This window comes from Daucus carota, chromosome 3 (assembly GCF_001625215.2).
Source record: "Daucus carota subsp. sativus chromosome 3, DH1 v3.0, whole genome shotgun sequence".
Taxonomy (NCBI): domain Eukaryota; kingdom Viridiplantae; phylum Streptophyta; class Magnoliopsida; order Apiales; family Apiaceae; genus Daucus; species Daucus carota.
In genome coordinates, this window is record NC_030383.2 from 3,704,995 (window position 1) to 3,718,220 (window position 13,226).

A 13,226-nucleotide genomic window follows, 5' to 3' on the forward strand; every position below is an offset into this window, starting at 1 on the left:
CTTGGAAGGCTCTGCCTCGAATAACAAAGGATTAATTCAACTTTTATATATTTATTACAGTTATCCATTGATATTTTACTTGGATTTCATATTCACATAGGGATCTCGAATTTTACAAAAATAAGAAAGCAAAAGCAGGTAGAGAGAAAAATAAATCATATAATTCGTATTTCTAGTTCTAGAATTTATTGAGGGAGAGAACTGTGTACAAAATTAGGATTTGAGAAAGGTCACTTATTCTGTCAAAACTCTCACCTAAACAGCTCATTAAAAAATTATATCATTTAAACCACTAAATTGAGTATATATATTATTTTGTTTGATGACGTCATGATAATTGATGGAGAACGTTAAGTTTTTTAACTTACTGTCCCAATTCAAATTTAAGTTTTTTAACTTACTGTCCCAATTCAAATTTGAGTGGCCGAATTTATGACCTTCCAAATTCATTATATCTTGAATGAATAGTTTAATTAGGGCTTTTTATTCTACTTGCACGTTTTTATTAGGTTGGCCCGATTAATCTATTTAATTTATCGTTTTTTTCTAAACGCCATGTCAGATGCATGCCGGAAGCAACGTTGATGAATATGTCAACTTTGAATTCGGACAAAAAGTTTAAAAATTTAACATTTTTAGTCAATTACCATAACATCATCAAACAGAATGATATATAGCTCAATTTAGTGGTTTAAATGGTATGGTTTTTTAATGGGTGGCCATATGTGAGATTTTTGGGAAGAACCAGTAGCTCCTTTAATATAAAACTCAAAAGAGAAGTATGGATAAAAAATACTTATTATTAGTATATTTATAATGAATTTATTCTAAAATGGGGAGGATATTGACTAGTAAATAAATATTATCATTGGAACTTGGCTGTATAATAATATAAACAATTTATTCTATGTTTTGAATTTAAATGAATAAATCAATTTATATATATATTCTTTGATTTAATTTGATTTAGATCATTTAACTTTTCGTCTATAACATACGAACCCTATTATTAACAAGTATTCTACCATATGGGCAGTTTTTGTGGACAAATTTTGTGCTAGAAAAGCCCGGAGTTCAATTCTATTTTCCCGTCTGCCTATAAGAAAAAAATATATTAACAAAAGAAAAGTTTCAAGACCATATGTCCAAGATGTCAAAGAATTTAAATCCTATTATAATTTCATACTTTTAAGTATAAGTTAAAAGATAATTCTTTCAATAATAAGTTTGAAAGAGGATATTTAGGACACATATTTTTATATATTAATAACATATAGTAAATTTCTACTAATGTATCAGTAAGTTTATTCAAAAATTTTGATAAAAAAATTCTAGAAAATTTACAAAATATACATTTTATATTATGTTTATAATATTAATAAATTTTCTGGAATATTTGCGAAACTATTGTTTACGATAAAAACATGTTCATATAATTTTTTTATAACAAAAACAACCAAATACCACTCAAACTATTATCTTGAAAGAAATTAGTGTTATACTTATGTTGTACTGTATCTGACCTCAATACAGTAAATTTGCTAAAAGATTCAAAATATTGTATTTTTTTAAATATTTAAAAAATAATTTTTTGCAAAAATTGAAAAAATGTGAATATTTTTGTTTAAAAAACCCTAAATTCTAATCCAAATATATTGTAAGTAAATTGTTTTTTCTTATATTTTCCTTGTTGTTTTGATTTGTTAATTTTTAAATTTCTTACATGTACATTTAAAAAAATTTAACTATTAACGAAATATGTTAGTGCTTAAACATATTAATGTAATATTTTTATTTATAAATTTTTTTGAAAAAAGTAATTTAAATATATGATCAAAATTCTTAAATTTACGTGAAAATATCAAAATATTTAAAATATTCGGAAATAAAGTGTTTAAACCATATCTGTCAATAAAAATATGAAAAATATATATTAAAAACATCAAAAAATGAAAATATGTATTTAAAAATTTTAATTTTTGAATTGAGGCAATAAAAAGATCATTAGAAATTGAAAACATCAATTTTTTCTTTTATACAAGACATAAAACTAAAATTTTAGGAACCAAAAAAAAAAATACTTGATTTGTCAGTTCTTCAACTATGGGAACAAATCATGTGCGTAATCCTATCACTAAACTAAACATTTCGTATTGAACTAAAATTTGGAACAAAAATAACTTTGCTTTAATAATTTAAAAATAAAAATAAAAAATATCCATAACAAGAAGAAAAGTCATCCTTAAACCGCCAGAAAGTAAACGGCCCCATCCCTTCATGTAAGAAGACCTGTTGAATTCTTACCATATAATAATACACACAACGGTGTATGTATATATGTAAGCCCATAGAATTCTCAGAATTGTTTTCTGGGTCTAAACTTCAATTTGAGTAGTAAAGAGAAAGAGGGTCATCATAATTTTTTAAGTTCTTGATTTTGAGGTGAGAAAGTTTTGATTTTTATAGTAGAAAAGAGTAAAAAAATAGAAGGGTCAGGGTCTTTTTTGCTTTTTATGTTCAAGGTGTAGAGAAGAAGAAGAATTGGATAGATATGGAGAAGAACTCGGGCTTCCTTGCAAAGATCAAGGTTTGATGCTCTATTTACTTGTTGTTTTTATTACATAAGTGATTATTACAGAAGCAGTTGTGTGTTTATGTTTTGTTTGTTGATGTTGTGGTGATATTTTCTTATGTTGTTCTTCTACTTACTGTTTTTTGTATATCTTTACCAATTTTTCTTGTTTTCACTTGGTGTTATGTTGTTAGTCTCTGATCAGTTTATAATCTTGTTTTTGTTGAGGGATTTTTTTTTACTTGGCAATTACTGTTGAGAATTTTACAAGTAATAAATCTATTATCTGTAAAATATTGTTATGTTCTATTTTTGAATTATTTATGATTTTCTATTGTTTACTTGTCTAATATGCCTATACAATGCCTATCACTCATGTCTTGCATATAAATGATAATTTGGTATTGTTTTCCATGTACTTTATAAGTATGCTTGGCCGGTTCAAAGGCTTTAGAAAGCGATTAGCGAAGATATAAATAAACCGTAAAGTTTATATGTTCCCCCAATCATATAATACACAATTTCCAGCATTAACCGTGAAATAGGAAAGAATTGTGTAATGATGATCTAACTTTAATACTTTATTGTTTGAGTATGTTGCAGAGAGCTGCTTGTCTTGATTCATCCACGCCGGACACTGGAAAAGGGAAAAGCAAGTCATCGGGTAACAAAGTAGCTCACGGGTTCCATTTAGTTGAAGGCCAAGCTGGTCATGACATGGAAGACTATCATGTTGCCGAGTACAGATACAAAAAGAATCACATGCTGGGATTATTTGCTATTTTTGATGGTCACCTTGGGGATCGAGTTCCTAGTTATTTGAAGGATAATCTTTTTGATAACATACTCAAAGAGGTAATATAACACGTGCTTGATAATATATCTTTAATCATGACTTTGGACCTAAGTAATTGTTCAGTTATCATGTGCAACTGTGGGAGAATGTAGTATCTATGTTACAATTAAATACGAAAGAGAATTTAACTACAGTCCTACACTCCAGCAATGGGATAAGTCCTCAGCCTTCATTAAAACATACCACTGATTTTCTGGTGCTTATCACCACCAGGACTTATATGTCTTGCATACACTATAGTTTTCAAAATCAATTCTTATTCCTTCGACTTTATTTAAGAACTAGTTGGTTTTTGGAGGAGATGGTATGGTGTTAAAGTTTTATATAGGAAGCACAGTGAAGAAAAAAGCAAGGGAGAAATTCTAATTTTTGGCAGGCAAATCCATTTCATACATGATTTGACAAATTTTGAGGTATAAATTAAGGAAAAAACTTTGACTCAGAGTGCAACCAGCAAAATTTTGAGATAGCTGATTGTATAATTTTGTCCCAAGGTCATGCTTTGAAGATTTTAGTGTGATTCAATGAAAGATTTGTTACAAGTCGGATAATGTAAGATGAATTGTTTGATACAGAATTTTGGAGATATGTTGTGGAGAAGTTTAGTTTTGTGATTGTCGATGTGAGTTACTTATGAGTAAAGTAATTGCTGCATGTGATTACGTAAGGTAATTTAGATGGACAAAGATTGTGAAGAAAAATATATTTGCATTTTTTTTTTGCAAGGTACGCTTCAATTAATCAACTGCTGCATGTGATTGCGTATGGTAACTTAAGAAGCTGACGGAGGATATTTTATAATATTGATTTGTTAGGAAATAATATTGGACCTCTTTTCTATATTGCTTGCCTGAGAGCTTTCAAGAGTCATACTTTCTTACCAGCCTGTCTCACAAGCATGCAGACAAACTATTTATATCTCTCACCTCTTTTACTTGTGAAGACTCTGTATAGGATAATTAACTGACATTCTTATTTTTTCTGGACTGTTAAAAATTCTTCGATATGGCCTGTACCCAATCAAACTATATAATTTTTCTTTGTTGAAGAGCTGAGAATTTTTCGAGATCTCTGGTATGAATATGATTTTAATTTTTATTACCTAGGCAAAAAAATAAATTTGACAGGAGAAAGAACTTTTATGAATGCAATGTTATGAATTAAGAATGCTATATAATTGTAGATGGAGAGTCTGATGCTTTAAAGCTCAGTCATGTTTTGGTGGCGTAATATTTACCTATGTTTTTTTTTTTAATCTTACAACTGTTCACTCCAAATCACTTCTGATGACTATGTATATCCTGTGCTGGGATACGTCGTCAGACTTCTGTTTTTAAAGATTCTTGCAATATATTATATCATTCATTCTAAAATGTTCAAATTTTTTCCTCAAATACTCCTTGTTTTATACTATATTTAGTTAATTGTTTTGGTTTTTCTGGTACAGCCAAATTTTTGGAATAACCCTGAAATGGCGATAAAAAATGCGTATCGTTCTACTGATAGATTTATTCTCGAGAACTCCATGCAATTAGGGCCTGGCGGCTCAACAGCAGTTACAGCAATTGTCATTGATGGCAAAGATTTATGGGTGGCAAATGTTGGTGATTCCAGGGCTGTCTTATGTGAGAGAGGCTCAGCTAATCAACTTACTGTGGACCACGAACCACATACCGAAAGGAGAAGGATTGAAAAGCAAGGTGGCTTTGTAACTAATCTTCCTGGTAAAAATATTTGCTATTGTTATGCTACTTCTTTTTTTTAATTTAAATATTCTTACAAATACTCTCAATTCACCTACATCTAGTGCGCATCAGGTTTTAATATCATTATTTCATTATAACTTAATACTTCTTGTGCAAAATTATGATGTTTGTTCCAGGAGATGTACCTAGAGTTAATGGACAACTTGCTGTTGCACGCGCCTTTGGTGACCAAAGTCTTAAAGCACATTTAAGTTCAGAACCTGACATACGACATATACCTATCGACGCGACTATTGAATTTGTTATATTGGCAAGTGATGGATTATGGAAAGTAAGTTGCTGAGAACTTGCTTTTTATTGTTTGAAGTGAAAGCTTTCTGCCATTTTTAGTCGTGAAACAGGCCAATGCACTAATCCTTTTATTTCATATATTCATTATTGATTAATGAAATAAGAGATTGCTAAATATGGTGCTTTGATATTGTTGTGAATTGAAACAAAATTGGGTCATTGCTTAGGGATTAGCTAACTAAAAGTTAAATCTGTCAGTGAACTTTTTTTTAAAAAAAATAAAAATCGCGAAGGATCTTACCCAGGAAAGTGGTTTGCTAGGTCTCTTTGAACCGTAGTATTCTTGTGCAGGTATTCAATAATGTCCTGTCAATCACAGACTTAATCATAGAGGAAAATGAGAGTTAAAATAGGAAATGAAGATACATGACAGAGGATAATTAATAGTCCGTATATGAAGATACATCTCTTTTTCTCTTTCTTTTTTTAAATTGATGCAGCATATGGATGGAGTGAATGGGATGTGTGAGAGAATGAATTGGTTAGATAAAAACGTGAAACTAAAGAGATTACAGTGCTGAGACTGAATTATTCATTTAACCAGTTGGTCATATTTTACCATCACGATAAAAAGGCGATAAATTTATTATAACAAAATACATCCTCCTATATAACTAGTACTAATCTCCTCTGGATACCTCCTAGAGTATTCACTGCGGTCTGGTTTGTTCATGCAACCCATAAATAGCTATAGTGTTTATGTTATGAGTTAATAGGTTCTGTACTATTTTATTAATTTCAATGTGTGCAAGGAGGATGATACTTAAACATCACTCTTCACTATATTCAAATGGGTTGCATTCTCTAAATTTCGAATTTGTGTTGGGTAAAAACTGTAATTGTGGAAATTTACATATATGGTGAAATTCCCATGTGTGCAGGTGATGAGCAACCAGGAAACAGTTGATATGGTAAAATCCGTCAAAGATCCTCAAGCAGCAGCAAAGCGATTAACCTCGGAGGCATTGGCAAGAAAGAGTAAAGATGATATATCCTGCATAGTGATCCGTTTTGGATGATTCTTTAGCTAGATGACTTCCTTCCCTATCTTGCTTGATCTATCTGCGGTTTGAAGAAGCATATATATATATGGTAGTATAACTAATTACTTTGTTATGTGTTTTGTTTTCCCTTATACTTGTGGAAATTATTTGTGTTTCTTTCTTTTGTTTGAATTGGGTATGGAGAGATTTTAAATTTGTTTTGTACATATGTTCTGGCTGGCTGTGATCAAAAGGTATCTATATGCTACGAAGTAAGTTTGTACTACTTTTCTGTACTGTGGCTTGGATTAGTTTGGAAATGTTGTGCCTTTCCTGCACAGTCTGCGTTGGACATTTTAACTGTGCAGATATTATGAGCCTGTTCAGTGCTTTTTGATTGCGAGATAAAAAAACAGAATTTGAAAAATCATTCTGCTTGTTCTCCCCCCTGAATAACTCAATCTCATATTCTCATGAATATGAAATTAGAACCAAAGATGAGAATGTTCTGTGTATGTAGTTACACAGATACACTCAATTTGGCATATCAATCTTCAAAGTTTTAAGATACAGAGTTGAAATGTACAAGCAAGTTCAATGCCCTCCGGTGGCTTTTCTTGCTTTAAGAAATCTGGGAGAGGTCGGAAGAGTTTTCGCTTCTTGGCCTCCATGATAGACGGAGCAGTTAGATAGTGGACATGCGGATCAGCAATGTTTTGTTATCTGTTCACTTCATCCTTTGGTTTCGATTTTGCTTGTAAAATCTCAACTAATTAGCCTTATGAACTTGTCATATTAATTTAAAGTCTAAATGAGGGTATCGACTCCTACAAGAATAAACAAAATGTCCCTGCTGTCTAAGTAGTCGAAAACATAGAGCAACATCATGAAGATCATTATCCGTCTTGGTGCCATAATATGCACGCAAGCTGTCCTTTATGTGTTGTAAGAGTGTTTCATCGAAGCCACGCCCCTGATGGTTTATGAAGAGAAGTTAAACCTGAGGCCACCGCGGAGAGGACTAAAGGATTAAGAAGGTTAACTCACAACCACCATTCCTTTAGTCCTCCTCATGCCACAACCTTCTTAGCTTTGTTAGACAGAGACCTGATAGACTCTGGCTTTCAGCCTTTCACTTTCATCTTCTTAATCGCCTCCCATTTCTTTGCAGTTTTCTTAGTGTTGTGCAACTTTCTTCTTGGCAATCATACATCATGTGAGCACCTGAATTGTCAAACATCACATACAGTGATTGCTTATTGTCTGTGTTTTGCTCTTAATTTCGCAACATACATTTGATCTGGGAATAAGATACTGCTTATGAAATCTGGTTCCTGCTATCACATTGTGATTTTTATCTGGTTCTTGCTTATTGTGGTTCTAAGGACAAGTTAACTGAGCAATTAGATTCATTAAACTCGACGTTAAAAATGAAGATGAGCATGTTAAGCTGATGCAATTACACAAAAACACTTGGTATGGCATATCAAGATTAAAAGTAAAGTTACAAGAATACAGAATAAAAATGTACTCATAGGGGAGGGAGGAGGAAATTACAATGTTAAGTAGTATAATATTATTGCTCAACAAGCTAAAGCATTAGAAAAATAAATAAAAATTAATACAAAATATGATCCATCTTACTACTAAGGAGAAGCAACTGCAACCCTGTGCTTCTTGTGCCTGGAATTTGATTGGTTGTAGAGATAGAAGCAAAAGAATTGTGGACTAATGCTGTTGATGCATCATCCCTTTGCATTTTTTAAAAGATATGTTTTCGAGTTTTGATCAGTAGTAGGGGATTACAGGAGGGGGTGGGGATGCGTAGGAGACTCCGGTTATTGGTGGGAGTGGTGTGTTTTCGAATGCTGGTGGTGGCGGTGAGTGGGAGTGGTGAGAGGGTGAGGAATGTGGGGGTGATGGTGATGGTGGGGAGTGATGGTGAGTGGCTGGAGGTGGTGGTGGTGGGGAGGATTTTGGGTGTTGGTGGGTGGGTGGTGGTGATTGCTCGCATGGTGGTGGGGATGGAGGTGGTGGTGGAGGTGGGGATTCATTACAGACGGCTGATGGTGGGGGAGGGGGAGAGTGGTGAGGGGTGTGTTGTGGGGGAGGGGATGAGTGCTTGTGAGGTGGTGGGGGTGGGGGTGATGAGTAGTGGTATGGAGGCGGTGTGAATTCGACTGGTGGTGGGGGTGATTGATGATGAGGGGGTGGTGGTGGTGGGGGCGATGATTGGTGGTGGTGAGTAGGTGGTGGAGGTGGTGCGTATTTGGTTCCTGGTGAGACATTATGAGAAGGTGGTGGTGGTGAGTGGTACTGATAAGTATGTGGTGATGGTGGTGGTGGAGGCGGTGATTGGTAGTAATAAGTAGGCGTTGGTGATGGTGGTGGTGGAGGCGGTGATTGGTAGTAATAAGTAGGTGTTGGTGGTGGTGGAGGCGGTGGTGAATTATAGTGATAAGTGGGTGTTTGTGGTGGTGGAGGCGGTGGTGAATTGTAGTGATAAGTGGGTGTTTGTGGTGGAGGCGGTGGTGAATTGTAGTGATAAGTCGGTGTTTGTGGTGGTGGGGGTGCGTAGCTTGATCCAGGTGACACTTTGTGAGATGGTGGTGGTGGTGTGTAGTGATGGCTTGGCGGGGATGAAGGTGTATGGTGAACTGGTGATGGAGGATTAGGAGTGGTTACTTCTGGAGGTGGTGGCGCGTAATGAGGCTTCCCTGAAGGAGAGGGGGATGTTGGAGGAGAAACCGGAGAAATATGTGATGATGGTGGTGGTGGATGTGATCGACTAGAACCCGAGGACTTTGATGAAGGAGGCGGTGGAGTACTTGTAGTAGGTGAAGGTGGAGACTTTCCGGGCTTATGGTGAGGAGGTATGCTTGTCTTCGGTGAAGGTGGAGACTTCTTTCCAGGCTTATGTTGTGGAGGTTTGCTTCCAGGACTAGTTCCGCCACTTGGAGGTGAAGACGGAGAAGTAGCAGGAGGTGATCCACCGCTTCCTGGACTAGATCCGCCTCCTCCTCCTCCTCCACCACCGCCACTGCCTCTGCTGCTGCAACTTGATTTGCTACAATCAAACGGCCTTGCAGCATCCGAAGAGCATTCCTTGGAGGACCGCTGATTCGTCTTCCCTGGAATACAATTCTGGCTTCCATCAACCACCTCATTTGCTCCTGCTGCAGCACAGACTGGTGCTTCTCCAGTGAAATAATTGTAAGCATAAGTGAAATTTTGAAGACTCGGCAGTTGACATATAGCTGCCGGAATCACTCCAGTGAAGCTATTGTGTGCCACATCTAACTGCTCTACGCTCTTCATGTTTCCGATTGTCGATGGCAGTGAGCCTTGAAGATGGTTGAAGCTCACATCAAACACTGTAAGCTTCTTCAACTGTCCAATCTCATTAGGCAAACAACCAGTAAGATTGTCATTCAACAAAATAATTTCATTCAGAGTCTTCCCCATCTTGCCAATGCTCCCCGGAATACACCCTCCCAAGTTATTGTTCGCGAAAACCAACACTGATACCGGAGAATTCCCAAGATTCTCCGGTATCCCAAACTGGAACCTGTTGTCATTCAAGAAAATGGCGTCCAGCGGCTTATCAAAGAGCTTCGAGGGGACTGACCCCTCGAACTCATTGAACCGAAGGTCCAGAAACTTGAGCGAAGGCAACGACAACACGACCTTCGGAAACCCCCCAACAAACCGATTGTTACTGATATCAAGCTCAAACAGAAGCTTCAGCTTCTTGAAAGACTTAGGCACAATTCCACAAAACCGGTTAGAGTTAATGTGGAAAACCGCGAGCTCGGTCAGAAGACCGAGCTCGCTAGGCAGGTAGCCGGCAATGTCTGCATGATTCAGATCAATGCCGGCTACCACTCTAATCGAAGGATCTGACAAAGAAGCGGTGCAGAACACACCGCTATACGAACACACATTCGGACCATTCCAGTTGGCTGTGAAGTTAAAAGGGTCAGAAAAAATCGAAGCTTTCCACGCTTGTAGAGCAATGTAGGCTTGCCTGATTCTTGGATTTTCAAACTGCAGCTTATTCACCAGATCTACATCACTCTCATCACCCTCATCCCCACTCTCCTGAGCCTCAACAGACCAGATCTGAGACACTAAACAAAACACAATAAGCCCAAAAACCAAAGATCTGAGCCAAGGGGGTGAATGCATTTCTAAGGCCTCAAAAACCAGATCACAGCATTCAAGAAATGAACTTTTCAAATAATTGAGACTGAGTTTTTTTGAGTAAAGAAGAGTACAGAGCAGCAGAGCACTGATAATAATAATGTGGGTGGGTGAGTAGAGTGTTGGCTTTTGAATCAATGAAGAATGGGTATTAGTATTACTACACAACTGGCCACACACACCTTGTCTCTCTTTCTGCAATGTTTGTCTATATAAACAACTAAGCATTCACTTCCAGACTGTGCTTGTGTGTGTTTCTACGTGCGTTGCATTATTATTAAACTGTGTTTTTTGAATATCTTGGGACAGATGACTCGGTTTGTCACATTAGTTGATTAGTTTAGACTAATTGTGGGGGGCACCGTCACTGCAGTTTGCGGTTCAGATGCTTGTACAGTTGTACTAAACCGTGTGATACCGTAAAAGGTTAATCCGTTTTATCACCCGTTGTTGTAACAATCGTTTGTCAGGGACTCGGAGTTTGAATATGTCGGGTTTGTTGTATATAATATAGGCTAGTGGAGTTAGATAAATGGTTTGAGTTGTCTGTGTTAAAATGTTTAAGATTAGTTACATGAGTACAAGTACATGTTTAACAAGCAAGCACGTTGGAGAAAGAGAGGAACGGGATTGAAGTTTGGTGAGTTGATTTAGGGGCTATTTTGTGATAGTAATTGAAGCACAACAATGTTGAAGAATTGTCAACTCTAGGTAGAATAGACGTGACATCAAGTATTTATGTCTTTATTTTCCTTTAATCGTGCCTTCCATTTTTGGTTTCATGCGGAAACAAATGAATAGACAAAGACATGGGTAGCAATTTTGAGTAACAATAACATATATTGATAAACCGATCAATTTCGAATTAAGTCAAAATCACTTAAAATTGAACAATTTTAAAAATATAAGTTTCAAGAATGAATATCAGATCGATTTGAGGTCATTCAGATGATTTTCAGATTAGTTCAGATTTGTGTTGGATTCGAGTCGTGTAGATATTGCCCCAAGACCAAGAGAGACATGGATCATTAAGCACAAATCGAGAAATGTCCGTTTTCCGACTTTTTAATCAGTTTTTATTTTATTGATTACGGATTAATAATTCTTGAAATTGATCTACATATTCACATATATTTCACTAATTAAAATATATTATGAATTATTATAGAACAATTTTGAGAAAATTTTGAGATAATTTGAATTAATTGCATATAAGGGTTGATGTCAGTTTTTTGATGATTATGAGTAAACATTAAACAATCATAGTTGCTATTCTTGTCTTTCTCCAGCTAGGGCATAACATTATTTGGTGACAAATTAGCACCTGCAAAGATAGAATATAAATGGAGAGGAACAAGTCGGTAGATCTAAGAATCGGTCCTTGCAATTTCAAGTGAAAAACGAAGATAAATTCAGGTATTATTCATAAAACATGGGGGCAAGATGTTTTTGTTGTTTATTTAATTATCTGCGTGCCAGGGAGAACGGGCCCACTTTTAAACTGTGTGCATGATCTTTCGAGACCTTTTCAATTCAAGAATCTATTCCTCTTTTTTCATCTATTATTTTACTTTTATGAATTGTTTTGGAGACACTCATTTTAATATATTTATAAAATATAATTTTATATATGTTTTTATTTTTATAAAACTTTAAGTATATATTTTTATACAGAAGAAATTTTTTAAATAATTTATGAAATTATATTTATTTAACAAAAACAAGCACTTATGTCAAATGAACGATTCACTTAGCGGTCTCTGTAAGAGTTTTCATAACAGAAAATGAGTAAAGTTGTTTTTGAAATTACTAATGGTATATATAGTAACATCAATTTCTTGCTGAAAAATAGATAAAAATTGTTTAGTAAATTTAAACATAATTTCTCTTAACAATAACTTCTATAAAACTCAGTAAATTTTTATGTTTTTGAAAAAAAATCTGATTTTCAGCTTTTACCAAAATAGATCTCACTACCAAATTTTATCCAAATCATTATTGATTTATATTATGATTGAAAATATATAAATTTGTGTAACCACCAAACAGAGTCGTTTCTCTCCAGGCTAAGTACCACATTATTGTGAATTGTGACAATTCCTAAATATAAAATATCAGATACGAGTAGTGGATGTAAGTAGCATGCTTGCAACTTTTAAGCTTTATGTGAAAAATACTGAAGCTAAATGTAAAATCAGTCACACATGGGGTAAGATATTTTTGTTGTTTTGCTGTGTGCCAGAGAGAATGGACCCACTATTAAACTCTATTTGCATAATCTTTTAGACTTTTTCGTTTCCATAATTTATTCCTCTCGGTCATCAATTTTGCATAGTAAAATGGTTGCGGTCTTTCAGGCATGTTAGAGTTTTTGGGCCTGACACGTATATTTAATGATCATGTACGGATTAAAAATAATATTTTTAATATTTTATAATTATAAAATACAATTGCAGAAATTATCCATTTCTATATTATTATTTTTAAACAGGAAATTAATTAATACTAAAAAGATTATCAATAAATACCTTAATAAATTTTCTTTCCGGACCAGT

At 34.8% G+C, this 13,226-nt stretch overlaps 2 protein-coding genes across 2 annotated transcripts; one reads left to right on the forward strand and one right to left on the reverse strand.

Moving 5' to 3' along the window:
- Positions 1-2,259: 2,259 nt before the first annotated feature.
- Positions 2,260-6,754, forward strand: LOC108213103 (probable protein phosphatase 2C 44). Its single transcript, XM_017384845.2, has 5 exons — positions 2,260-2,587; positions 3,176-3,427; positions 4,876-5,152; positions 5,311-5,465; positions 6,367-6,754. The coding sequence occupies exons 1-5, from the start codon at positions 2,552-2,554 to the stop codon at positions 6,502-6,504; spliced, it is 858 nt and encodes a 285-aa protein (XP_017240334.1). The 5' UTR covers positions 2,260-2,551; the 3' UTR covers positions 6,505-6,754.
- A 1,173-nt stretch (positions 6,755-7,927) lies between these two features.
- On the reverse strand, positions 7,928-10,956 carry LOC108213101 (leucine-rich repeat extensin-like protein 2). The gene has a single exon (XM_017384843.2). It carries the CDS (start codon positions 10,897-10,899, stop codon positions 8,257-8,259), a length of 2,643 nt encoding a protein of 880 aa, XP_017240332.1. The 5' UTR covers positions 10,900-10,956; the 3' UTR covers positions 7,928-8,256.
- Between the last annotated feature and the right edge of the window lie 2,270 nt (positions 10,957-13,226).

Bases quoted from the DNA above. Each gene is read 5' to 3' on its own strand.
- LOC108213101 (XM_017384843.2), bottom strand. From the start codon at position 10,899: ATGCTTAGTTGTTTATATAGACAAACATTGCAGAAAGAGAGACAAGGT.
- LOC108213103 (XM_017384845.2), top strand. From the start codon at position 2,552: ATGGAGAAGAACTCGGGCTTCCTTGCAAAGATCAAG. The intron at 2,588-3,175 runs GTTTGATGCTCT...AGTATGTTGCAG, and splicing joins GCTTCCTTGCAAAGATCAAG to AGAGCTGCTTGTCTTGATTC. The intron at 5,466-6,366 runs GTAAGTTGCTGA...CCATGTGTGCAG, and splicing joins CAAGTGATGGATTATGGAAA to GTGATGAGCAACCAGGAAAC.